General features: G+C 41.5%; 1 protein-coding gene across 3 annotated transcripts in view; it reads left to right on the forward strand.

The window, feature by feature from the left end:
- The window catches only part of LOC106569075 (tenascin-R), a 127,519-nt gene that overhangs the window by 60,165 nt on the left and 40,732 nt on the right, over positions 1 to 26,622 (forward strand). For all 3 annotated transcript variants that reach the window (XM_045694089.2, XM_045694091.2, XM_045694090.2), the window contains 5 exons: positions 7,472 to 8,079; positions 13,410 to 13,886; positions 21,539 to 21,802; positions 23,013 to 23,128; positions 25,259 to 25,409. In XM_045694089.2, the coding sequence (XP_045550045.2) occupies positions 7,530 to 8,079; positions 13,410 to 13,886; positions 21,539 to 21,802; positions 23,013 to 23,128; positions 25,259 to 25,409 (1,558 nt within the window). In that variant the 5' untranslated portion in view covers positions 7,472 to 7,529. The remainder of the gene's footprint in view (positions 1 to 7,471; positions 8,080 to 13,409; positions 13,887 to 21,538; positions 21,803 to 23,012; positions 23,129 to 25,258; positions 25,410 to 26,622) is intronic.

The raw sequence follows: 26,622 nt of genomic DNA on the forward strand, positions 1-26,622 counted from the left end.
ACATGAGATGGAGGTGAAGTACCAGCCACTGGAAGCCTTTGATCTCTGATTTCTAACCAATGGGGATTAGTGGCCCCATCATAATGAAGGCTTCAGGCATGACTACGTACGGTGGTGACAGTCCCCCCCACACACACACACACACACACACACACACACACACACACACACACACACACACACACACACACACACACACACACACACACACACACACACACACACACACACACACACACACACACACACACACACACACACACACACACACACACACACACACCGCCCCTTAGGCTGATGAGTTGTCCTCCCAGGATAAGGTAGACGAGACCTAGTGGTCTAACAGGTGCAGCCTGTTAATGAGTTAGACCTGGAGATATTTTGGGAAGGATTTAATGCCCCTGGTACAGAAAGTGGTGATTCATTATCAATCTAACCCAATATACCCCAATATAACCCTGGCTTGATCAATAATGGATGATTGGGAATGGATTAGTTTCACTTTCTACACTTTCCACTTTCTACACTGCATCAAAAGGCCTGTTTCCAAACTTGTATAGGAATATCAAAATATCTTATTAATCATAACCAGTCAAATCTTACTAGGTGAAAGTCAAGATGAAACAAAGCTTTATGAGTCAGCAAATGCTAGCAATGTCCATTATTTTGTTGTTAACATTCTTGTGTTGAGGTGTTTGATATTTATGACAGTCAACTCAATGTTCAACGTGTCTCTGAGCATATTTACACATCCTATTTTCTCTTCTCCTTGCAGTGTGTTATTTTTTCCATATATCTGAGTTGACAGGTAACTTATCTTCAGTTGATCTTTACAAGGTGATTCTGAAAACCTCTCACGGACAGATTTCCATTTACCAGAGTGGAAGATAAGAGGCATAAACAGTAGTGGAGGATGCATACTGGAGGCTTGTACTTTGATATCGTCCTTAGACCCTCAAAATACCATGTTGCACCGTCCAAACAAAATCACTGTATCACTGTGATGTGTGTAGAAACCTATATTTTTTTATGGTTGAATTAAATCCTAACCAGGTAAAATGATTGATGTCTTCCTCTGGTTTGGCATCTAACTCAAACAGGCACCAACAAGAAAACATCTATCCAGTCTTGATTCCGGTAGTTATTTCATCATTTCTCTGACACTTTGAGGTATTATGTTCTTGTGTTCTGTTGCTCCGTCATTTCATCTTGCCTTCATCTCTGACTCTTTCTCGTTGCACAAAGGCAGAGAGAAGACATTTCTTATATTTTCATGAAAGGCAGAACAATAACTGTCAGTTCTGGCCCACAAAAAACAGTCTCTTCTGAAAGAGGGAGATGAAAGGAGAAAATGAGTTACGAGAGAGGGTGACGGAGACAAGACTGTTTCAAAAGGCTGGTTGTTTGGAACAGAACAGTGCTGTATCCTAAGAGGGAAGAAAGCCACAGCGCTGACAGATTATTTGATGCTTTGCATAAGTGGGATTCACTGTCAGGTTAGCAAAGAAAAAGCAGTTACGAAAACATGGGTTCATTGGAATGAAATCGTGTCTGAATCATTAGCAGTCATTGGCTTATAGGGATTCCCAAATGCTTTAATGACAGCAATACTGCTGCAGGACCCAAGGGACAGAACTCAGTCCTTGAGTTAAAGAACATGCATCCTCTCGAAAGACACCTTGTGGGTCACACATTGAATATCTTTGCATCAATATTTCCACAGAAATGTGTTATTTTAAACTTGGACAAAACAAATGTTCCTCACAACAACATTTGCATGAATGGAAAACAATACTGAGACATATATTTTGACATATTTTAAATATATGGTCTGAAACAATAGATCACAAGAGAAGTAGTTCCTTTAAAAGCAGACCGTCACCATGGTGCCCAGCATGCCTGCAGCCTCTGACTGGTGGGACAAATATGAAATGAAATTCTCCTGAATCATAGCGGCATGAACAAAGTGAGTCTTCAGCAGCATTTAAATGGACTGTGCCTGAGTCCCAAATGGCCCCCTATTCCCTATATACTATGGGCCCTGCACTAAATAGAGTGCCATTTGGGATCCAGGCTGTGTTATGCTTTACTGTCCCTCCATTAAACAGGGAACCATTTGGTTGGTCATTATTCATGTTGTACCCCCTGAGCCCTCTGTATCTGCTGCAGCAGCTGGTCCCACAGCCTCTCCTCAGATAGATAGGAACAATGATAGCAGCTCAGAATTATGTTCTTGATCTTTATCTTGTCTACCTTTTATCAACGCACTAGGTAACATTCTTGCAGATAGCATATTTTAGCAGATTGCATGTTTCTTTCATTGCAATATAAGCCAAAATGTGACTTCTTGCTCACTCTGCACTATTGAGGCTATTGAGGACTGACAGGGTACTTCTTTTATTCACAAATATTGCATTTCCCTTGTAATTTGCAGAGAAGAAACTTCTCCAAATATGACTTTGTTAAACTCTATTTATTTCTTAAACAATGTGATCAGGTAGTCATGGTACGTGTCCTTATGTGAAAAAGGACTGAGGAGAAATGGAGATCTTCAAACCTTTTAGGTCGCAGGTTCTGAAAATGAGCAGTGGCCAATGATCCTGGAAGACAAGGCAATTTGCCAAGTGCTACTGGAGTAATGATAATTGAATCGGAATGTTGCAATACAGAGATTTACAAGGTAGAGAGGGGCAGAGCGCCTGTGGAGGCTGGCTATTGGTACAGTGTGCATGTCGGGATGTTTGCACATTAACCTGTACAAATAGGGGTTACCAATTCACTTCCCAGGGCCTGGCTGGGCCTGTCTGTGCCTCTCTGTGGTGCGGCTAGCTAGAGCCTGCCCGAGCTCTGTAGCAACCCAGTTCACCCAGCTCCATCAGCGATTCAGCACCGTACACACAGACACACACCTCTTTATTCAGCAGTTCTGGTCTGGACTGATATACTGTGTGAAATAAAGGAGGACAGCTGGAGAGATTTCAAGAGAAAGATGGAGTTAAACAGAATCTAGGAGAATAAGGAGCAGCAGAATCCCAGCATCCCTCTGGTGCTTTGCCCCCCACCTTTTCCATTATGACACAGGACATTGGGTATGAAGTGACACTGACAGTTAATGTACTGTAGATTATTCTGGAACGCCCTAGTACAGTATGTTTAACAGGAAGTATGACCTACTGACGGATCCAGGTAGTCACTAGTCCCCCAAGGCTCACTTGTCTTTGTAGAGAGAAAGTCCTCAAGGGGACATACAGTATATAAACACAATGTTCAGTACTGGGAGGAATAGAGAGGAGAAGGGAGAAGTGAGGAGTAGGGAGGAGTAGGGAGGAGAAGTGAGGAGTAGGGAGGAGAAGGGAGGAGTAGGGAGGAGAATGGAGAAGTTAAAAGGCTTTAGGCCACTGTTCCACTCAGATAAGCTGAGTTTATAAAGATATGCAGAGCGTCGCCTCAGAGTTACAACAAGGATGCTTTTCCCTGAGGGCGCCGGGAGACACTGTGATCTAGCATGGCATATGGGAGGTTAGGAACATCAATGGTGCTCTCATATATAATGCAGCATGTGGTGTAATAGCTTGTGTAACCCCTCTTTAAGAACCACTCAAGGTAATGTCAGCTGAATCAGAAATGAAAGTAGATCGAAATGAGAGCAAAGTGTTGAATAGAACATTTTTAGAAAAAACCTCTATTCCCAACAGCTGTCAGATGAAATATTAACTCCTCAAGGAATGATTTACCTTTCTTTGAGGTTGATTAGAGGTAGTCTAGTAACATTATTTATTTCTAACAATGATCTGGTCCTGGCGTTGTGATATATCCCAGCCTTCGCATTCCTTAAAACCTGAATGCTTGAAGTGTGCTGTGCCTGAATTTGAGAGCAATCCATCTTTGTGCCTTTTTGTCTAATATAAAAACTTACTGCAGGTCATTCAGAATGTCACTCATCATTACACACTGAAAGTATGCTACTGCAACATCTCCGCTATCTCCTTAATACAGCATGAGTAGGCCATCTACAGATTGAATGCTTAGCAGAAAAATAGGATTGTGTGTTATGTTAGGGAAAGGTTCATGTATTTTTTGACCTACTCTAAGCAGTAACACCGTGTAGCTTTAAGCATCTTAAACCTACACTGTCTTTTTATCCTACTGTACGACCCTCATTGATGAGCTCATTAGACAGTAAATACACTCAAGAGTCAGAGTAATAGGCCAATTTCACATAAAACACAAAAACAGCTCAGGGTTTTGATTATATTTACTATCGAACAGACACTGATGTAAGTTTCCATTTGCATCATAAATATTCATCCTATATAAACACTTATGAGAACAATGGCGCTACATGTGAAATTTCACTGTTAATACACTGTTACACAGGTATAACAACAACTAACGGAATTCTCCATTTCCAAATGTCCAGACATGCTATTCCACATGAGCTTTTGTCATACATGCTCCTCGTTCTGACATTTCAATCAAGCCAGCCAGTCTACTATCTGTTCTCTGTGAGAATTAAGGTGAAAGGCGGTATTGGCCATCAACAGACAGGAGTTATTGCATGGTTCGGCTTGATGGTAATGTTATGTTAATACCAAGGTGAAAACAAATGCTGTTGATATAAAGGGAAGCTCAGTATATTTGTTATTGGAATGGCTGCTTAAAATGTGTGACAACATTTGTGTTTTCATTATTGCCTGTGATGATACTCAGCTTTTGTTCCTCTATGATATGTGGTGAGGAGCGGAGAATTTATCTCCAGTGGAAGTGAAGTCCTCTACTGTATAGACTCTCTCTAGTCATCCCTCTTCACTGTCTTCACTGCAACTTCGTGAGAAAAGTAATCTTTTTAAACCTCTCTCCCTCTACATCATTAAGACAAAACCTGATTCTGTGCATAATTGGAGCATATTTCATATCTTCTCTTGTATCATCTCCAGCCTGAGCCATAAAAAGAAAGCTTTGGATGGAAGGGATATTCAGCTTTATGACTATAGTCTCTGAAAGAACAGAAGTTAAGGGGGAATGTATATGGCTAAGATCAAAACCCAAGGTTTTACAACTCTTTTTAGAACAGGCTTTTAGGCATGCTTTTGAGTGTACAATGAAATTGAAATGTCTTTCTTTCTGAATTATCTGCCTGCTCACATCATGTTCAGAAATAGACACTTATTGATTTCTGTCCAATGCTTGTCAATGGCATCCCAAAGCTGCCGATGCTTACTGAGTGTCCTGTCAGAGGGTTTTGTCAGAGGGGTATACCCAAATCTGTATTATGTAAAGTACAATTCGTAAATGTTTTATATTGTTTCTGGCAGCCAGTTTTCTAGGGTTCATGATCATCAACTTTGAATAGAATTGCTTTATGCCTCAGTGAGTTTTTGATCATGCCAGCTAGCAGGGGGTCAGCCCGGGAGAACCAATTCACATTCAATTTCCCAAGAAAATGACTAGTTTCAATAAAACGGACACTATTGTTCTCTGGTCATCTACCTTAGCAGGTACACTACTCACTTTTTTACTACTAGTCATTACAGGGTATAGCTTAAAATGGCAATGTGCCATATTAGCCCCAAACTAATTTCATGACTTGTCAACGTGCTCCCAACTCCCATAATGCCTCCTCACTTCCACTCGTCCAGCGGTAGGCGGCCCAATGGATGGATTGTGAGCCTCTACGCCGTCAGTTCTCATTACGGTCAAGTCAGGAGGATGACCAGTAAGTACATCCTTGGCGGAAATGTGTGTTAAAACACCCTGCCCTTGAACAGTAAATTGAAATAGTCGTTGCTGTTGCCCCCGAGCCTTTGATCCTCATCCTCCTCTTTGTCGCTTCTAATTGAGAGGCGTCCTAATTGAGGCCTGACAACAGGCCTTAATAAAACACATCTGTCTCCAAACACTGTGGCCCCACTGCAATTGCAGAAACCTAAAGGCCTGAGGAAAACGTCCTATGAATATCGAATCTCTATCCAACTTCAACAAATGCAGCCCATAGTCTCAATGCCCCTGATTCCTGAGGTGGAGCGCAGGGCAATGGGGGCATGTTGGTGTATCTCAGTTGCTGTGGCATAGAGGAGCAAAACCATTATACAAGTCCCTGTGTGTGTGGCTGAGAGTGAGTCAGAGAGCCATTCCGGCCATTAATTGAATATGTCATTTTGACTTTAGGACTGCATGTACCACGTTTTCACTTTAATCAAAGGGACCCTGCACTACTTAATGGGTGTGAAAATAATGTTCCAGTTGGGTTTGTCCATTTGATTTCTTTCTCATCTTTCTGGTTCTCATTTATTTGGTGGATTTGCTGGTTAAATGGCTTGCATCGTGTCAAACGGGATCTTTTCGCATGAGGAGAGGTGGGAACATTTCCCCCTTCTCTACGGGTGGGGGGGGAAGGTTTAATAACGTACCCGTTCCCAAGGCCAAAGCCATATATAAAGGTATAGCAGGCGAGCCTGATATGTTACAGTACGTCACACAGTGTATTTGAACATGCAGGATCTCCCGCCTCTCAAATCCCTGGAGTGACTTACACACCTCTTTAGTTGTATAATGACCATTTCAGTTCAGCATCAGCACACATGCACCACATCTGTTGTGTGCTCTCACCTTGAGGTTGTAGCGTGGTCATAAGTAACCTTAAAAGATTAGTAGTAAAGACAAAGAACCAAAGATCATACCTGAGGTTGGTTTCAAAGATGTAGTCCAGGGGAATTGCCCTGATTTGTGATACAAAACAAGGAAATAACATGAAAGGTTGACTTCCCTTTCACTTCACAAAGGGGCTTTCGTCAACAACAAAAAATAACAACACAATTTTCAGTATCAGATACAAACTTTTGAAAAGGCTGCATGTATTCAGCCTCTGTAGGCTTCTTGGCATGCTGTGTTTGACCTCCTACAGATACATCTTTGAGACATAACCTTACATACTGCCCTGATTTGTGTCCTCGTACAAAGAGATTTTTTTCTCCATGAACTGATACTAAGCGTGTGTCGTATACTGTACGTCTCACATTTTTATTCTGCTGATTGAGCTTTGAGAAAATCCCTCCGTCTAGTCTGACAGAGATGGAAAAATGTAATCGCAGATTATCACTTTCTGACCACAGGCTTTTCTAGACAGGAATCAGTCCCTCAATGTGATTCATTCTGTAGTTTGTTCCTGTCCTCAAGCCCAGTTGCTGGAGAGAGAGGATTACAGTGGAAGGAAAAATCACTACAGCCAGGCTCTATTGAATCCATATCAACATGTTCTATGTGCTCAATATTTCAACATCCCTCCCCTGTGAGAAAGATCAAATATTTGGTGTTGTGTGCAGAAATACGTATATTTAAGGATTCGAAACGTCCCATAAGCATCCAGTTATTTTTCCAAGGCAATTATTCTTTCACAATAGATCAAATTCTATTTTCCATTTTGCCAACCCACTGCTCAACTACCACCACTGTTTCTCTCTCTCCTCTATAGATCCTATCAGAAGTCTGCTGGAAGTTACGGTGGTGTCAGGAGAGCCCTAGCTAGGCCCATGGTTCTAACGCCGTGGTGTTTTACCATGGCGCCTGCACGTGGCTGGCTGCTGGGCCTGGCTCTGGCTTTACTCCTTCTGGGGTCCCAGGCTGCTCCATCCTTATCCGGTGAGGAGCAGAAGCTGGTCCGGACCACCAGGGTCAGACGACAGGCCCCTCCAGGTGGCCCCACCAGCCCACTTAACAACCAGACAATCAAGGAGCAGCCCATGGTCTTCAACCATGTGTACAACATCAATGTTCCCCTGGAGTCTCTGTGCTCTGTGGATCTTGAATCAGCAGCGCCTCCACCCAGTCAGGCCTCCAGGGGAGCAATGTCCAGTGGGGGTGGGGAGGACCCCACAGAGTTCACAGAGCAGACAGTGGACACAGACAGCCAGGTCACCTTCACCCACCGCATCAACATCCCCAAACAGGCCTGCGCCTGTCCCGCAGCCAACACCATGCAGCAGCTGGCCACCCGCATCGAGATGCTGGAGAGAGAGGTGTCGCTGCTCAGAGTCCAGTGCAGCTCTGGCAACTGTGGCTGTGAGGAGAGTTCAGCCATGGGTAAGTAGGGAATAGTAGTACAGCTTGACACTATTATTAGAGTTACTGTACCCTGGTCATAGGCTACTTTGAGGCCAATGTGGAATGTTAGGTTTTAATTTATTCAGTTACTGAGCATCTTGGTTCAAGTAGATAGCACAAGGATATAAAGCCTGAGGGTTTTGGATTTGTTCCAAAACCAGCGGCTACTTTTCCTGAGGTCCACACAACACATAAAACATGACACAATTGACAACAACAATAGACAAGAACAGCTCAAGGACAGAGCGACATTAATTTAAAATAAGAATGTAGAAATAAAAAAGGTCCTGTAATCACAAAATACTAAGACAGAGAGACCTATTCTATATGCCTACATTCAGTCATGTACAGTATATCAATTTCATGCTTGCATACATTTCCAGTCAAAAGTTTGGACACCTACTAATTTCAGGGTTTTTCTGATTTTTTTTTATATTTTCTAAATTGTAGAATAACAGTGAAGACATCAACATTATGAAATAACACATATGGAATCATGTAGTAACCAAAAAGTCAAAATATATTTTATATTTGAGATTCTTCAAAGTAGCCACCCTTTGCCTTGATAACAGCTTTGCACACTCTTAGCATTCTCTCAACCAGCTGCATGAGGTAGTCACCTGGAATGCATTTCAATTAACAGGTGTGCCTTGTTAAAAGTTCATTTGGGGAATTTCTTTCCTTCTTAATGCATTTGAGCCTGTCAGTTGTGTTGTGACAAGGTAGGGGTGGTATACAGAAGACAGTCCTATTTGGTAAAAGACCAAGTCCATATTATGGCAAGAATAGCTCAAATATGCAAAGAGAAACAACAGTCCATCATTACTTTAACCTCTATGGGCTAGGTGGGACGCTAGCGTCCCCCCCGTGGTGCACTCCATCAACAGCAGGTGCATTTCAAGAGCGGCAAATTTGAATCCAAATAAATGTCAAAATTCAAATTTTTCAAACATACAACTATTTTACACCCTTTGAAAGATAAACATCTCCTTAATCTAACCACGTTTTACGATTTCAAAAAGGTTTTACGGCGAAAGCATAAATTTAGAGTATGTTAGGACAGTACATTTACAAGAGTTGTGTGTAATGTTTTGTCAATTCAAAGACAGGGTCACCAAAACCATAAAACCAGCTAAAATGATGCACTAACCTTTTACAATCTCCATCAGATGACACTCCTAGGACATTATGTTAGACAATGCATGCATTTTTAGTTCTATCAAGTTCATATTTATATCCAAAAACAGCGTTTTACTATGGCATTGATGTTGAGGAAATCGTTTCCCTCCAATAACCGGCAGTCAAGTCAACACCACAAATTAAATAATTAAAATTAGAAAACATTGGTAAAATATTATATTGTCATTTAAAGAATTATAGATTTACATCTCTTGAACGCAATCAACTTGCCAGATTTAAAAATAACCTTACTGGGAAATCACACTTTGCAATAATCTGAGCACTGCGCCCAGAAAAATACGCGTTGCGATACAGACTAGACGTCATGTTGGGGAGATCTAAAATCGAAAATACTATGTAAATAATCCATTACCTTTGATTCTCTTCATCAGATGTCACTTCCAGGTATCACAGGTCCATAACGAATGTAGTTTTGTTCAAAAAAGCTCATCATTTATGTCCAAAAATCTCCGTCTTGTTAGCACATGATCTAAGCCAGCCGGACTTCTCGTCATGAACGAGGGGAAAAAATATATTTACGTTCGTTCAAACATGTCAAACGTTGTATAGCATAAATCATTAGGGCCTTTTTTAACCAGAACATGAATAATATTCAAGGTGGACGAATGCATACTCTTTTATAACGTATTGGAACGAGGGTACCCAACATGAACTCGCGCGCCAGGTGTCTAATGGGACATCATCGTTCCATGGCTCTTGTTCGGTCAGATCTCCCTCCAGAAGACTCAAAACACTTTGTAAAGGCTGGTGACATCTAGTGGAAGCAATAGGAAGTGCCAAAATATTCCTCAGCCCCTGTGCTTTTCAATGGGATAGGTTTAAAGGTAATACAACACATCAGGTATCCACTTTCTGTCAGAAAATGTCTCAGGGTTTTGCCTGCCAAATGAGTTCTGTTATACTCACAGACACCATTCAAACAGTTTTAGAAACTTTAGAGTGTTTTCTATCCATATATAATAAGTATATGTATATTCTAGTTACTGGGTAGGATTAGTAACCAGATTAAATCGGGTACATTTTTTTTATCCAGCCGTGCAAATACTGCCCCCTAGCCCTAACAGGTTAAGACATGAAGGTCAGGCAATTCGTAAAATGTCAAGAGCTTTTTAAGTTTCTTCAAGTGCAGTCGCAAAACCCATCAAGTGCTATGATGAAACTGTCTCTCACAGGAAAGGAAGACCCAGCGTTACCTCTGCTGCAGAGGATAAATTCATTAGAGTGAACTGCACCTCAGATTGCAGCCCAAATAAATTCTTCACAGAGTTCAAGTAAAAGACACATCAAGTAACAGAATAGTCAACTGTTCAGAGAAGACTGTGTGAATCAGGCATTCGTGGTCGAATTGCTGCAAAGAAATCACTACTAAAGGACACCAATAATAAGAAGAGAATTGCTTGGGCCAAGAAACACGAGCAATGGACATTAGACCAGTGGAAATCTCTCCTTGGTCTGAAGAGTCCAAATGTGAACTGATGTGAACTGATGATCTCCGCATGTGTGGTTCCCACCGTGAAAGATGGAGGAGGACATGTGATGGTGTGGGGGTGCCTTGCTGCTGACACTGTCTGTGATTTATTTAGAATTCAAGGCACACTTAACCAGCATGGCAACCACAGCATTCTGCAGCGATACACCTTCCCATCTGGTTTGCTCTTAGTGGGACTTTCATTTGCTTTTCAACAGGACAATGACCAAAAATACACCTCCAGGCTGTGTAAGGGCTATTTTAGCAAGGAGAGTGATGGAGTGCTGCATCAGATGACCTGGCCTCCACAATCACCCAACCTCAACCCAATTGACATGGTTTGGGATGAGTTGGACCGTAGAGTGAAGCAAAAGCAGCCAACAAGTGCTCAGCATATGTGGGAACTCCTTCAAGACTGTTGGAAAAGCATTCCAGGTGAAGCTGGTTGAGAGAATTCCAAGAGAGTGCAAAGCTGTCATCATGGCAAATGGTGGCTACTTGGAAGAATATCACATATAACATTGTTTAACACTTTTTTGGTTACTATATGATTCCATATGTGTTATTTCATAGTTTTAATGTCATCACAATTATTATACAATGTAGAAAATAGCTAAAATAAAGAAAAACCCTTGAATGAGTTGGTGTGTCCAAACTTTTAACTGGTACTTTACATACATATCAGTTGACATAGGCTATATATACAAGTTATTTAGGTCAGATAGCGGAGACACCTCATGTCATGCCGTGAGGTGTTGTTTAAAAAAAAAAGTTTGCAAATTCAGCTGTTTGCTTATGTAATTTGAAATGGAAGTTCCATGTAACCACGACTATGACATACTGTGTGTTGCCTTAAATTTGTTTTGGACTTGATGAATGTGAAAACACCCCTGGTGGCATGTCTTGTGGGGTATGTCTGTCAGAGCTATGTAAGTTTATTATACCGACAATTTGGTATTTTTAACACAATAATATTTCCATCTCATTCAATTAAAGGTGGAGTTCAATTTGTCTTTGTCCCCATAATGTCCTTTAAAGTACTCCAAAGCTTTTTTCCATCATACTTTATATCATCTCAGTTTCATAATACAATTTCTTGTTCTTTTTGTTCAGTTTAGTCACATCATTTCTAAATGTACAATATGTCTGCTAATCAGATGTGGAGCCTGGCATATTTTCCACTCCCTTTGACTCATTTCTCTCAACAAAACAATTTTTTAATTCCTCATCTATCCAGGGGGCCTTAACAGTTAACAGTCACCCTGCAAACAATAATGAGTCATTAGGACGTTCCTGGGACATCACAAAATGGTCACCTAAAGTCGTCAGACCTTTGTCATGGTCCCCTGAAGGTTCTTGGAACGTTGTGTCATGATCCACTGGAGGTTTTGTCTAATTAATTTGTCCTGGGGATGACCTCAATTACATTTTTAGGACTTTCTTGTGATGTTGTGTCATGGTTCCCTGAACATTCCTTAGGACGTTGTGTCATGGTCCTCTGGATGTTTTTGTCTATTTTCCAGGGACGTCACCTGATGGTCGCAAAGATATTTTATGAATCCCAGGTGGGGTCATATTGAAAAGGCAGTATTAAGTGATTATGTCAAATGTTGTTATTGATGAGAATGTACCACTTACCTTAAAACCCCCATACCATTACTTTACTTAAAATGGTTTGGGACACATGGGACCATCAGGTGACAAAAACCTCCAGGGTACCATGACACAATATCCTAAGAACGCTCAGGGGACCTTCGGGGGACCATGACACAAAGTCCAAAGAACATCGTAAAAACATATTTGAGGATGTCCCTGGGACAACCGGGAACTGACAAAACCACAAGAATGTTCAGGGGACCTTCAGGGGACCATCACACATCGTCCAAATAAATGTCTTAAAAAGGTCCCCGGGACAAACAGGGAACTATAAAAAGGTCCCCCAGAGAATGTTCCCTTCGGACCATCATGTGGGACCATCACGTGACAAACCCGAAAGACTAGTCAAATTAAAGTCTTGAAAACGTCCTAATAAGGTCCTGACATTGTCATGACAGGGTCTTCAGCGAAGTCCTGGTAACTTACAGGGAACTAGACAAAGGTCCCCCAGGGAACATTCCCTTGGGACCATCAAGCAACGTTCTTAGAATGTTTAAGAACGTCAGTGGGATAATGTCGCGCCAAAACCCTAAAGGGACCTTATAGGAACATCACCGAAAGTCCTCAGGACATCTCCTGTTTGCTGGGCAGTTTTTTAATAGATGCATGCTTATTGATAACTGGAAGAAATCAAGTGCACATCCCCAAAAAAATAATTCAAACCAACAAATCTTTTTTGCATCTTCAACATAGGATTCACTACAAAACCCTTTGTCTGAAAATCTTATACACTATTTTAGGCACATCCTTTGGAACATTGGCTTTTCTAGATATAGCCACTATATTATGATCACTACATACAATGGGTGTGGACACAGCTTGAGAACAAAGTTATACAGCGTTTCTAAGGTTCATAGGTTTATTTTACACTGTTACACTGTTGCATTTTTAAAAAATGTACATTGTTGCAACAGACGATGTTAGCATTAGTAAACCATACAGTATATTTAATGATGTGATATTGAGTCTTTCTTTCTTCCTCTAGGTCGCCTGGACTTCATCCCCCAGTGCAGTGGCCATGGCAGCTTCAACATGGACCTGTGCGGCTGTGTGTGTGAGTACGGTTGGACGGGCAAGAACTGCTCTGAGCCTCGCTGCCCAGACGACTGCTCCGGACAGGGAGAGTGTATGGAGGGCGAGTGTGTCTGTGACCGTGACTTCGGAGGTGACAACTGCTCGGAGCCCCGCTGCCCGGCGGACTGCTCCGGTCGAGGGCTGTGCATAGACGGGGAATGTATATGTGAGGAGAATTTCACTGGAGAGGACTGTACGCTTGGTCGCTGCCTCAACGACTGCTCTGACCAAGGCCTGTGCACCAATGGGACCTGCCAGTGTCGCCCGGGATACGTGGGAGAAGACTGCTCTCTGGCCTACTGCGCCAACAACTGCAGTCAGAAGGGCATCTGTAAGGAGGGCTTCTGTGCCTGCCAAGAGGGCTTTGCTGGAGACGACTGCTCTTTAGGTGAGAGAAAGGGAACAACAGGAAAACATACAGTAGCTCCTCTGAGAGAATTATTTACCTTTATACTTTTTGCCATTGTTGTTTCGAAGGTTGGATATATGGGTGGATATTTGGTTATATGAGACAAGCATTAGCCTAATATGCTGACTAGAACGGGCAGGCGCGATGCATGTTGATTTCGTCTATCCACACCAGACACGATCAGGACACGCAGGGTGAAATATCAAAACGAGCTCTGAATCAACTATATTCATTTGGTGACAGGTCGAATATTCAGAGAGGTTATGGTAAGAAGTTGTCTCAGTCTGCATTTGGTTCTTTGGGGATATCTAAGCCTGCGTATCTGCCAAATATTTCCAAGAATTATGTTTTTACAGATAATAGCAATATTCTCCATGCAATAGCAGCTGAATCCACAGATCTTGCCCTACAAAACAGTAGTCAAACACCTCTTGTAGCCCCTCTGTGCTTCAAATAGTAGCTATAAAATTGGTGATGGCTTGCTGTGTAACAGCATTCATTTGTCAAAAGTCACATTAACTGAAGCTGAAGCAATATCTGAATCACACTAGCCTGGATTCACAGCTAGTTCTCAGAAAAAGGCTGCTGCTTCCCACTGGCGTAACGCAGTTTCTCCCCCTCCCACCCTTCCCCATATCCCGGTGCGCCAGTACTGATTCCTCCTATTGCTATAGACATCTGTCATCTCACAAGTGAAACGAAAAAGAGCCTCTACTACCTATACTCTACCTCATTTTCAGCAGAACCTACTGGAGCTAAAATTGCTTATTTCTTTGCAATTAGAGTTAAAATAACAGAGGCGCGTGTGGGAGAGGTTGCGGAATGCAAAAAGAGGCCATTCAATTACCAGCACTTATTCAGGACTCATAGGGTGGCCTGCATTGTAAGTGTTTCATATTATCAAAGTAGAAAAATCAGGATATGCTTTTGTGGCCCCATTTTCTCCTACTATGAAAATAATGAGACTATGGAATTTAAATTAGGTATTTGGCGATGTGAAAATGTAAAAACAAAGCAGCTGCATTCACATGATGAGTTGCCTTAACATCACTATCATTCAAAATTCTAGTCATTATGACTCCACCACTTTGCTAAAATGTCTCACATTGGAAAATGATTATGCATGACTTAAAGGTTTTCACAATTGTTTTTAACCCACGAAAACAAATATACTTTTGAAGTCGAAAGTTTACATACACTTAGGTTGGAGTCATTAAAACTCATTTTTCAACCACTCCACAAATTTCTTGTTAACAAACTATAGTTTTGGCAAGTAGGTCAGGACATCTACTTTGTGCGTGACAAGTAATCTTTCCAACAATTGTTTACAGACAGATTATTTAACTAATAATTCACTGTATAACACAAATCCAGTGGGTCAGATGTTAACATACACTAAGTTGACTGTGCCTTAAAACAGCTTGGAAAATTCCAGAAAATTATGTCATGGCTTTAGAAGCTTTTGATAGGCTAATTGACATCATTTGGGTCAATTGGGGGTGTACCTGTGGATGTATTTCAAGGCCTACATTCAAACTTAGTGCCTCTTTGCTTGACATCATAGGAAAATCAAAATAAATCAGCCAAGACCTCAGAAACACAATTGTAGACCTCCACAAGTCTCGTTCATCCTTGGAAGCAATTTCCAAATGCTTGAAGGTACCACGTTCATCTGTACAGACAATAATACACAAGTATAAACTCCATGGGACCACGCAAGCCGTCATACTCCTCAGGAAGGAGACGCGTTCTGTCTCCTAGAGATGAACCTACTTTGGTGCAAAAAGTGCAAATCAATCTGAGAACAACAGCAAAGGGCCTTGTGAAGATGCTGGAGGGAACAGGTACAAACATATCTATATCCACAGTAAAACAAGTCCTATATCGACATAACCTGAAAGGCCGCTCAGCAAGGAAGAAGCCACTGCTCCAAAACCGCCAAATAAAAGCCAGACTGTGGTTTGCAACTGCACATGTGGACAAAGATCATACTTTTTGGAGAAATTTCCTCTGGTCTAATTAAACAAAAATAGAACTGTTTGGCCATAATGACCATCGTTATGTTTGGAGGAAAAAGGGGGAGGCTTGCAAGCCGAAGAACACCATCTCAACCGTGAAGCACGGGGTGGCAGCATCATGTTGTGGGGGTGCTTTGCTGCAGGAGGGACTGGTGCACTTCACAAAATAGATGGCATCATGAAGCAGGAAAATTATGTGGATATATTGAAGCAACATCTCAAGACATCAGTCAGGAAGTTAAAGCTTGGTTGCAAATGGGTCTTTCAACTGGACAATGAACCCAAGCATACTTCCAAAGTTGTGGCAAAATGGCTTAAGGACAACAAAGTCAAGGTATTGGAGTGGCCATCACAAAGCCCTGACCTCAATCCTATAGAACATTTGTGGGCAGAACTGAAAAACCATGTGCGAGCAAGGAGGCCTACAAACCCCGACTCAGTTAGACCAGCTCTGTCAGGAGGAATGGGCCAACATTCACCCAACTTATTGTGGGAAGCTTGTGGAAGGCTACCTGAAATGTTTGACCCAAGTTAAGCAATTTAAAGGCAATGCTACTACATACTGATTGAGTGTATGTAAACTTCTGACCCACTGGGAATGTGATGAATGAAATAAAAGCTGAAATAAATCATTCTATCTGTTATTATTCTGACATTTCACATTCTTAAAATAAAGTGGTGATCCTAACTGACCTAAGACATGGCATTTTTACTAGGATTAAATGTCAGGAATTGTTAAGAACTGAGTTTAAATGTATTTGGCTAAGGTGTATGTAAACTTCCGACTTCAGCTGTACCTAATGCAAATGGTTTCGAAGTTTGTGCCAGAGAAATACTGTACAGGAGCTCTCACTAGTAGTCAGATGGTTGCATGTGAGCCTGTCAATCCTGTCACTTCCTCTTGTTAACAGAGTTGTTCACTGACTGACAGACATTTTCAGTCAGAGAGAACACATCAATGACCTTGCCTTTCCAGAATGCCCCACAGAAATAGAACCAACAATTTTGACTTCAAACATTCTTTGACAAAACCTACACTTTCAACTTTTATACAGTAGCTCAGCTGCATTAAATAGACAATTGATTTTCTACTCAGTCTTCATGACACCTGCATTTTGTATCACCCTTTTCCATTATTGCTCAACTGAACTGAGTGATGGAAGAGAATATGAATTTGGAATCGATAGCTCAATCCACCAGAGGTAGAAGTAGCTTTGCTTAGCCTCCTCCGGAGCCACACGTCTTCACTGCGTCCTCATTAATGTATTCACTCCAAAAAGCATAGCTAACTTCAAAATTGTGTGTCATTTTTAGGATAACCTCATTACAGCAGTTTAAACAATGCAACAATCTTCCATAATGTTGTGTAATACAATGACCTCTGGCCTGTTTAGAATTTCTGATAAACAGTCCCAAAACACCAAACTGTAATTACGCTTTCATAAGTCATTCGCTGCCCCGTAAAAAGAAGATCAGTCAAGCAGCGAGTCTGTTTGCTGTGAGCAATAATAAGTGAAATGGATGGAAACAGAAAACAGTGATGTGATGTAGTACTCAGCTGTGCTGTGGGGCATTGGCCTCATCATGCCAGAGTCCTGACCCTCAGTGTAGATCAGTGCAGCGGTACAATGGTTCACTCCCCTCCTCCCTCTGCTGATCCATCCAAATCAAATCAAATTGTATTTGTCACATGCAGTGAATACAACAGGTGTAGACTTTACTGTGAAATGCTTACTTGCGAGCCCTTTCCCAACAATGTAGAGTTAAAAAGTAAGATCATTTTGCTAAATAAAAAAGGAAACAGTAACACAATAAAATAACAATAACGAGGCTATATACAAGGAGTTCTAATACCTAGTCAATATGCAGGGGTATGAGGTAGTTAAGTAAATTTAGGTAATATATGTAACAGTCGTCTGAAGGTGAAGAGGTGGACCAAAGCGCAGTGTGGTAAGTGCTCATGATTATTTATTTTCAAGAAACACTCAAACAAAATAACAAAAGGGAAAAACTAAAACGTACAGTTCCGTCAGGCACATACGCTAAACAGAAAATAACCTCCCACAAAACTCAGGTGGAAAACAGGCTGCCTAAGTATGATTCCCAATCAGAGACAACAATAGACAGCTGCCTCTGATTGGGAACCACACTCGGCTCAAAAACAAAGAAATAGAAAACATAGATATTCCCACCCGAGTCACACCCTGACCTAACCAAACATAGAGAATAAATAAGATCTCTAAGGTCAGGGCGTGACAGAATATCCATGTAGGTAGGGGTAAAAGTGACTAGGCAATCAGGATAGATAAAAAAAACAGAGAAGCCGCAGCGTAGGTGAAGAGAGTGAAAGAGTGTGAAACTGTGTGTGTGTGTGCCTGCGTGTGTATGTGGGGCGTTAATATGTATGTGTGTGTGTGTGTGTGTGTGTGTGTGTGTGTGTGTGTGTGTGTGTGTGTGTGTGTGTGTGTGTGTGTGTGTGTGTGTGTGTGTGTGTGTGTGTGTGTGTGTGTTTGGTGTGTGTGAGCATATGTAGTGTGTGTATGTGTGTATTGGAGTATCAGTGTAGTATGTGTAAGTGGGTGGGTAGAGTCCAGTGAGAGTGCATAGAGCCAGTGCAAGGGGGGCAATGCAAATTGTCCGGGTAGCCATTTGTTTAACTGTTTAGCAGTCTTATGGCTTCGGGGGTAGAAGCTGTTCTCTGTGATTAATGAGAGGCAGATATATTGTAGGCCTAGTACTGGAGGGAGGGTGTGGCCTGTCTCAAAGACTGTGTCATAGTATTCATAGCTTATTTTGAAAAGGCTTTTGATAAAGTATGACTAGAATTTATATAAAATGCCTGGACCATTTTCATTTTGGAGAATAGTAACCCCCTACTTCTCAGGCAGTACTGTCAAGGGGAGTGATGCAAGGTTGTCCACTGTTAGCATATCTATTTATTATGGCCATCGAGATGTTATCTATTCCAATTTGATCGAACAATAATATCAAGGGGTTAGAAATACGGGGCTTAAAAACAAAGGTTGTCATTGTACACTGACTACATGTTTTCTTTTTCATTCGTAATTTGGGTCCCTGCACAGCCTCATAGAGGATAGAGATAATTGATCTAACCTCTCTGGATGACAACCTAACTATGATAAGTGTACCATATTAAGTATTGGATCGATACTGTGTAGTTTACCAATAAAATGGTCTGATGGTGAAGTGGACATACTCAGTATTAATATCCCGAAAGACAGAAACAATCTCACTACAATACATTTTAATAGAAAGTTAGAACTTGTTGCCATGGAAAGGTAAACACCTGTCTATTTGTGGAAAAATCACCCTTATTAATTTAGTCATATCCCATTTTACATATTTACTTATGGCCCTGCCTTAAATTATATGAGCAAAAAATATGAAATAATCTTCAGAATATACAGCGCATTTGGAAAGTATTCAGACCCCTTGACTTTTTTCACATTTTGTTATGTTGCAGCCTTATTATGAAATGTATTAAATCTACACACAATACCTCATAATTACAAAGCAAAAACAGGTATTTAGAAATTTTTGCAAATGTAAAAACGGAAAAATCACATTTACATAAGTATTCAGACCCTTTACTCAGTAGTTTGTTGAAGCACCTTTGGCAGCACTGGGAGAGAATCCTGACCAGTTGTATCACCACCTGGTATGGGAACTGCTCGGCATCCGACCATAAGGCACTACAGACGGCAGTGCGTACGGCCCAGTACATCACTGGGGCCAAGCTTCCTGCCATCCAGGACCTATATACTAGGCGGTGTCAAGTCATAGATTGTTCTCTCTGCTACCGCACGGCAAGCGGTACCAAAGTCTAGGTCCAAAAGGCTCCTTAACAGCTTCTATCCCCAAGCCATAAGACTTCTGAACAATTAATCAAATGGCCCCCCAGACTATTTACATTGACACTGTGTTTTTACACTGCTGCTACTCGCTGTTTATTATCTATGCATAGTCACTTTATCCATGCCTACATGTACAAATTACCTCGACTAACCTGTACCCCCGCACATTGACTCGGTACAGCTACCCCCTGTATAAAGCCTTGTTATTGTTATTTATTGTGTTACTTTAAAAAAATTTTTTATTTATATATATTTTCTTAACTCTATTTCTTGAACTGCATTGTTGGTTAAGGGCTTGTAAGTAAGCATTTCTCGGTAAGGTGTGACAAATACACCTGTTGTATTCGGTGTGACAAATACAATTTGATTTGATTTAAATCTGTAGAAACTATGAGAATGAAAAGGTTCAGAACTTTTGTGAAACATTACAGCACAGTTGAAAAATATATGGCATTTAGTAATCACTGGATGGTTTTCAGAACTAGATGGAAGGGGCTGAGTGTAGCTGAAGGGTGTGACAAAAAAAAGAAAGAAAAAAAAGAAAAGTAGTATATATGTATAGTATGTATACGCTGTAAGTAGAAGCCGAAGTATTGTCCATTCGTTTACTCCAATTAAGGCAGGGGTAGTAGGGTTTGGAAAAAATATATATACAGATATATGTATATGGGGGATTGGAAATTACATTCATAGAACACACAATCTGCCGGCAATATTAAAGCTGATCTACTCCCTAAAAAAAATTTAAATACAATAGTAAGACTGCATCTCAAATGGCATCCTATTCCCTTTATGGTGCACTACTTTTGACCACAGCTCTATGGGACTTGGTCAAAAGAAGTGCGTTATAATTGACAATAGGGTGCCATTTGGGATGTACTCAAAGCCCTTCAGAAGGAACGTTGCTCTAAGCATCTAAGCATATGCTTCACGTGGAGACTCTCTTCATTCTGTTAGAAGGCTTAGTTAAAGTGCTCACTCCCTATACCCCATATCAATCACCTTACTACTGGTTCCCTTTTTTGTGTCTTACTTAAGACTGAATCTGGTCCATGTGATAAATCTTCCTAAGTGATGCCGCAGGACTTCTCCTCACTCCAGGGTCAGTCTCGAGGAGGAGGCAGGTTCGGCTCCATCTGTCGTGTGCGTGTGGCAGTAACTCAAACTCTTCCTTGAGTCCCTCAACAGCTCCCCTAGGAGGGCTTAATGCTCCACCACCACCACCACCACTGAGCCCAATCTACAGAGGAAAGTCCCACACCACTAGCTGCCTTCAGGACAAGATCTGTTACTCACTCTCTCTGATTGAGCTGTAAACTTATACACTCCTGTTTATGCAGGGCTTCATTTGCATTCTACACTCAAACCCTCTCAGGCTTATGGCATGGCTCTGTCCCAGTTGCCCCAAGAATATCAATCCCTTCCCCGAATCCACTCTCATATACAAGCTTAGTTGTGGTAGTGGCACCACTGGGGTATTGTAAGTTAAAAGGAACAGGTCTTGGACTGTTTGTTTCCTCTGCATTTTGGGTCACTTTGGGTGATTTCAACACACATTTGGAAGTCAAGTGCACATCAGAATGTGTTGTTTATACAGTACATGTGGGTTAAGTGGGACCTAAGTGAATATAATAAGTAAGTCAGTCTTCACCTGCTACAGTAGGTGCAATATAATGCATGGAAGTTCAAGTTTGCAAGGTTTTGATTTCATACTATGCAAACAACATTTCATCTACAGTGGCTCCGGATCTGAACCTGCATGTGCGGGGAGTGACAGAGCGTACCATTGACCTGGAGTGGGAGGGGTCGGTGTTGATGACAGACTACCTAGTCACCTACGTGGCCACCAGCCCAGGTGGGGTCCAGCTGGAGATCAGGGTCCCTGGGAACACCACTACCTGCAGTATTCCAGACCTGGAGCCTGGCATCGAGTACAACATCAACGTCTACGCTGTGCTCAACAACGTCATCAGTGTTCCTGCCAATGCTCAGGTGTCAACCTGTGAGTACAACAGGCAGCCATTTTCTATTACTATTTTATTTGGGACCCTGCTTAAGTCCTCCACAAAGTCAAATTTTTTCTGCTTAGGTTTCCTTTCAGGTGTCAACCTTGGTACTACAACATACAGACATCCACTTTCTACTTATCACACTTCTTCTTTTACAGGAAAGTGGTCTTAGAAGGTTTATTGTACCGTCACAGACCGGGGAGGGATTTTTGATTTGAGTTGATTTATTAGGATCCCCATTGGCCAACGCCAAGGTCAGAACACTTGAAACTTTTCACACACAAAAGTGATTGCACTATGGATGCTATGGGAAAAAAATGCTACTTGCCAGAACTGAAACATGTCACGTAAATTTTACCCACAAACAAAACAACCATTGTTATACTGTATACACTAGGCACCTTGTCCTCACCATTGAAATCTGGGCACTTAGGTTTTCCACAACAACAACGCAAAAACTGACACATACTTTCAATGACAAGTTTTGAGAAAAATCCTGTTGGAAGGAGGCCCATCTTTGACAACAGGATGTGATTAGACTCTTGCCACCTCCTGGGTTTAAATGCCAGATTGGCAAATTGCTGCAGGCTCTCAGTTTCCAGTCAATATTTCTCAGACATATGCAAAACTCTCCTTCAGGCCCAGAATAGAACATGTTTATACAGTAAACATTCAATTATCTCACGGACTGATTGGGCCTTTGCTAAATAATTACAGCTCTCATCAGCAGGCAACACTCCTGGTTCTGATATTATCACTAATTTTGAAATGATCAAGTAAATAGAGACAGGAGTATGTTCATGCAATTATGCTCAAGTTTTTTTCTCTCTCCCTATAATATAATTATTAAGCTTTGCATAGTTCATTTTTTGCATAGTTATTTTATGTTTCATATGACTGATGTACTGTATCTGGACATGTTGTGTTTTCATTACCGGTATGTGTTTATAGCTCAAAGATGACCTAATGAAGAAACGTTTTATATAGGGACCATGTAAACAATTATTGTACTAAACAGTTTGTTCAAAAGTAATGGATGTGCACCTGCTGCCTGGCCTGTTGTAGTCCACTAAGAAAGAAACTTTAGCCACAGGGTGAGGTCTTCTTCCCCCTGCCCCTATGCATGGAAAGCTCTGTAAAAAGGGAGATTTATTGAGCATACAGAAGATGGAGGCCTATAATACAGCTCTCCTTGCCTCAAAGATCTCTCAAATCCAGACGGTTTAGTCTTCAAATCCATCACAGAGACGTCCGTGGAGGTGCAGTGGCAACCATTCTACTACTCGTTTGATGGCTGGGAAATAAGCTTCATTCCAAAGGTAAGGTTTCACCAACAGAGAGGACAGATATTTATTCAATACTGGCTACATCACTAAACATTTGAATGAATAAATGTTGTTACAGTGTAGACATATTGTTACATACATTTGTTACTTTTAACAGATGCCCTTATCCAGAGTGACTTACAGGAGCAATTGGCTACCTGCCACCCTATCTCTAGAATCCCCGACCATGCAGATAATCTTTCTGCCTAGGGATTGGTGGAAAACTGGTTTGAATTTGAACAAAACAGAAGTTTGTATTAAACATTAATCAAAACCATACAAATCTTGACATCTACCTTACCTACAGTATTTCTGAAAGAAAAATGTACTCAAGAACAGCTTCCCCATAGAGATGAAAGAATTCAGGTTTGGCGATGTTCTGGGAAGAGCAGTGTGGCACTGTACACAGCAGTATGCTGAACAACAACAACAACAAACACACTGTACAATAAAACCTGTCATTTTCAACTCAGTCTGCTTACATCTCAGGAGAGTTCCTTTTGAAATAACAACATTATATTACTATATTTATTACTACAACATTATATTGCAACATTATATATATTTTTGATATGGCCATCCATGGGTAGATTTTTACTCTTGGATGGTAGAAATAGTGGAACATTTGGGGAGGGGATTGATTTTTTTACCCTTCAACTTAAAGTCTACCAAATTAGATGATGGATTGCCCAAGGCTTATTGACGATTAGGTGGATCAGCAAGCAGGAGCCATTTTCAAACCCATAGCCATATTAGCCACAGGTTCAAAGTTAGGAGAGCTTTCCCTTTAATTCCCTCTATAAACACCAGGTACTCTTATCCTCAGTCCCTCTCTCTATAATTGGCTTTCTCCTTTAGGTGTTCCTAGCTAGGAGGATAGAAGTTTGGCTGGGCTCAAGGACTTAAAGCTGGGGTTTTTAGATGAAAAGCATAAATGCCATGGAAACAAACTCGGGAAAGCTCTTTTGGAGGTGACAGACTATGAATACAAAGCGACATGGGAGTATTTGGGTCACAGTGCACTTTAATCTACATCATTGGGTGTGAGGCTGCCTACTACAGTGGACTCTGCTAGCTAGCTCCTTCTCCATAAGGGGTCTGAGTTCAAACTCAACGTCGTCACTTAGAAATCATATTAGAAGTCAGAGTTTCGACCCCTCTGGATTTAATCCAAAATAAAAGATTAACAATAAGGTAATGGATGTGAGCATAAAAGTGGCAGCTGGGGACAAACAAGAGTTCACAGTGCCAAAAGCACAAAGAGATGAGAGCTTGCCCACTGAGTCCCCCCACACAAACTGCCATTATCTGAGACAGAGTGACCCTGGAATTGATATATTCCAGGGTCACTTCAGTCAGCCAGTCAGCAGGTAGTCTAGCTGTTTGACTGTTGGGCCAGTAATCGAAAAATCAACACATTACACTACACCTATCAATCATCAACCTGTCAAATCAAACATTATGTACATCACCCTTTTTACTAAGTCATTTAGCACAGAACTCTTAACAAGACCTGGAGCTTAACCACCAAAAGAACAACCAACGCAAGCAGAATTTATCATAAAGCCAATCACAATATCATATTTATAGATGCCATAACTTGGTGCCCGTCAGAGCAGTGAGGGTTGAGTTTTATTCAGATCCTTCCTCTGCATAAACATCTGTCTGGGGGAGTAGCTCACATGGAACCATGCATCACTCCTCCATCAAAAGCAGGTGGGATTGTTTACCTGTGTATGTATGAGAGGACCAGGGCCAGATTACCGAACAGGCACGCAGGGCACCTTTTGGGGGGGAGGTTGGGGCTCCCCCTGGAGAATGGGGGCTCTCAGATAGCGTAAGATAGCAAAATGTGTAGAATTGCAGTAAATTTGATTTAAAACGTTTGGTGCCCCAAATGCAGTAGTCTGTCCCAGGAGAGGAGCCCAAGTGAAGCCAGAAAGTGTGTCCCAAATTGCACCCTGTTCCCTTTATAGTGCACACATTTTTACCAGAGCCTTATTGACCCTGGTCAAAAGTAGTGGACTATATAGGGAATAGGGATCCATTTGGAAACCATACTGTATATGACAAGAGGAGCCCAAGTGAAGCCAGAGGGTTCTGCCTGTCTGTGTTCTCTGACAGGACAATGATGGAGGGATGACAGCCCAGCTGCCCAGCACCATCACTTCATTCCACCAGACAGGCCTGAGACCAGGGGAGGAGTACACCGTCAACCTGGTAGCTCTCAGGGACCAGGGCCGCAGCCAGCCCGTATCCGCCATCGTCACCACATGTATGTATGGTTTCGTCGGTGATCCCATAAACCTCACAAAGCCATCATTAGCAAACTTCTATCCATCTACTACTATACATATACATTCGGTTGTAGAAATATCCTTACTTGTGGGTGTTTGAGGTCGCAGACCTGTGGAAGTCTCATTGTATGACATCCATATTAGGAAGTCCCATAGTTTTCAGGCTAAACTCCCTGTCACTGAAAATGAGTCTCTTTGCCTCTCATATGTTGTCTCTGATATGTTCCGGTATCCCCACCCCATACACTGTTCTCACCGTGTGACAGTCTTTAGTCTAGTCAGTGTAGCTCAGAAAAAGAGCACTCAAGATAGGGGAACTCACACATACACATCTCACACACACCACATGCATCACACAGCTAAGACTAATTGAAAATGTCACCTTGACGAATGGCTTGGTCTGCCAGCAATTATGCACTTAATGTAAACCTCACCCAGGAATTCCTCAGAGTGACAGTTCCAGAGAGTAGGATTAGATTCAATTGAACGTTTCCATAACAATTCAAATTACGTGTCCGCAGTGAAAACACCATTCATTTTCCAACCCTGGCCCACTGTCAGTTGTAATTAAGTAGGCATTCATAATTCATGAGCATTTATAAATTCTTCAACATATCCACCTGCAGATACCTTATTGGATAAATAAAGACATATTTGAAGTCACTAAATTATTTCTGGGTGTAAAGATTTAGCCACCCTTCTTCGAGGAAAGAAAAAAAAGAAAACAATATCAAACTTCTGATGAGGGAATTCATTCTTGGCCAAGAATCTTGAAACCCCTTGTGCGATCTTCAAGGAAACATTGTACGCTCTTTTCTGTCAGGTTTGCTGTAAGAAGAGTTTCGCAGTCAGGTACAGTAGGTGTTCCAGGTGTTAATGTTTGGGTCAGAAGCATGGGAGAGGTTTAGCTTCGTTACAAGGTCTGTTGAAGCAGCAGATGTTCCCTGCTGCAGCCTCAGTGAAAAACAAGTTCATTATAAGGAAAGCCAATTAGCACACTCTGAGAGAAATGTGACTAATCAGACATGTGACTAATCACCACTCTGACATTGTTCCCTCCCAGAATGACAATGCTATAAAATAAGTCTACTGTTCAGTAGATTTACTCTCCAGCAAATGTTCCTCCACCCCCAATAATGTTTTTTTGAATGCTCATATAGCCAACAGCATAATGTGTTTTTTCCCAGACGT

Source organism: Salmo salar, chromosome 14, assembly GCF_965601325.2.
Source record: "Salmo salar chromosome 14, fSalSal1, whole genome shotgun sequence".
Lineage (NCBI taxonomy): Eukaryota > Metazoa > Chordata > Actinopteri > Salmoniformes > Salmonidae > Salmo > Salmo salar.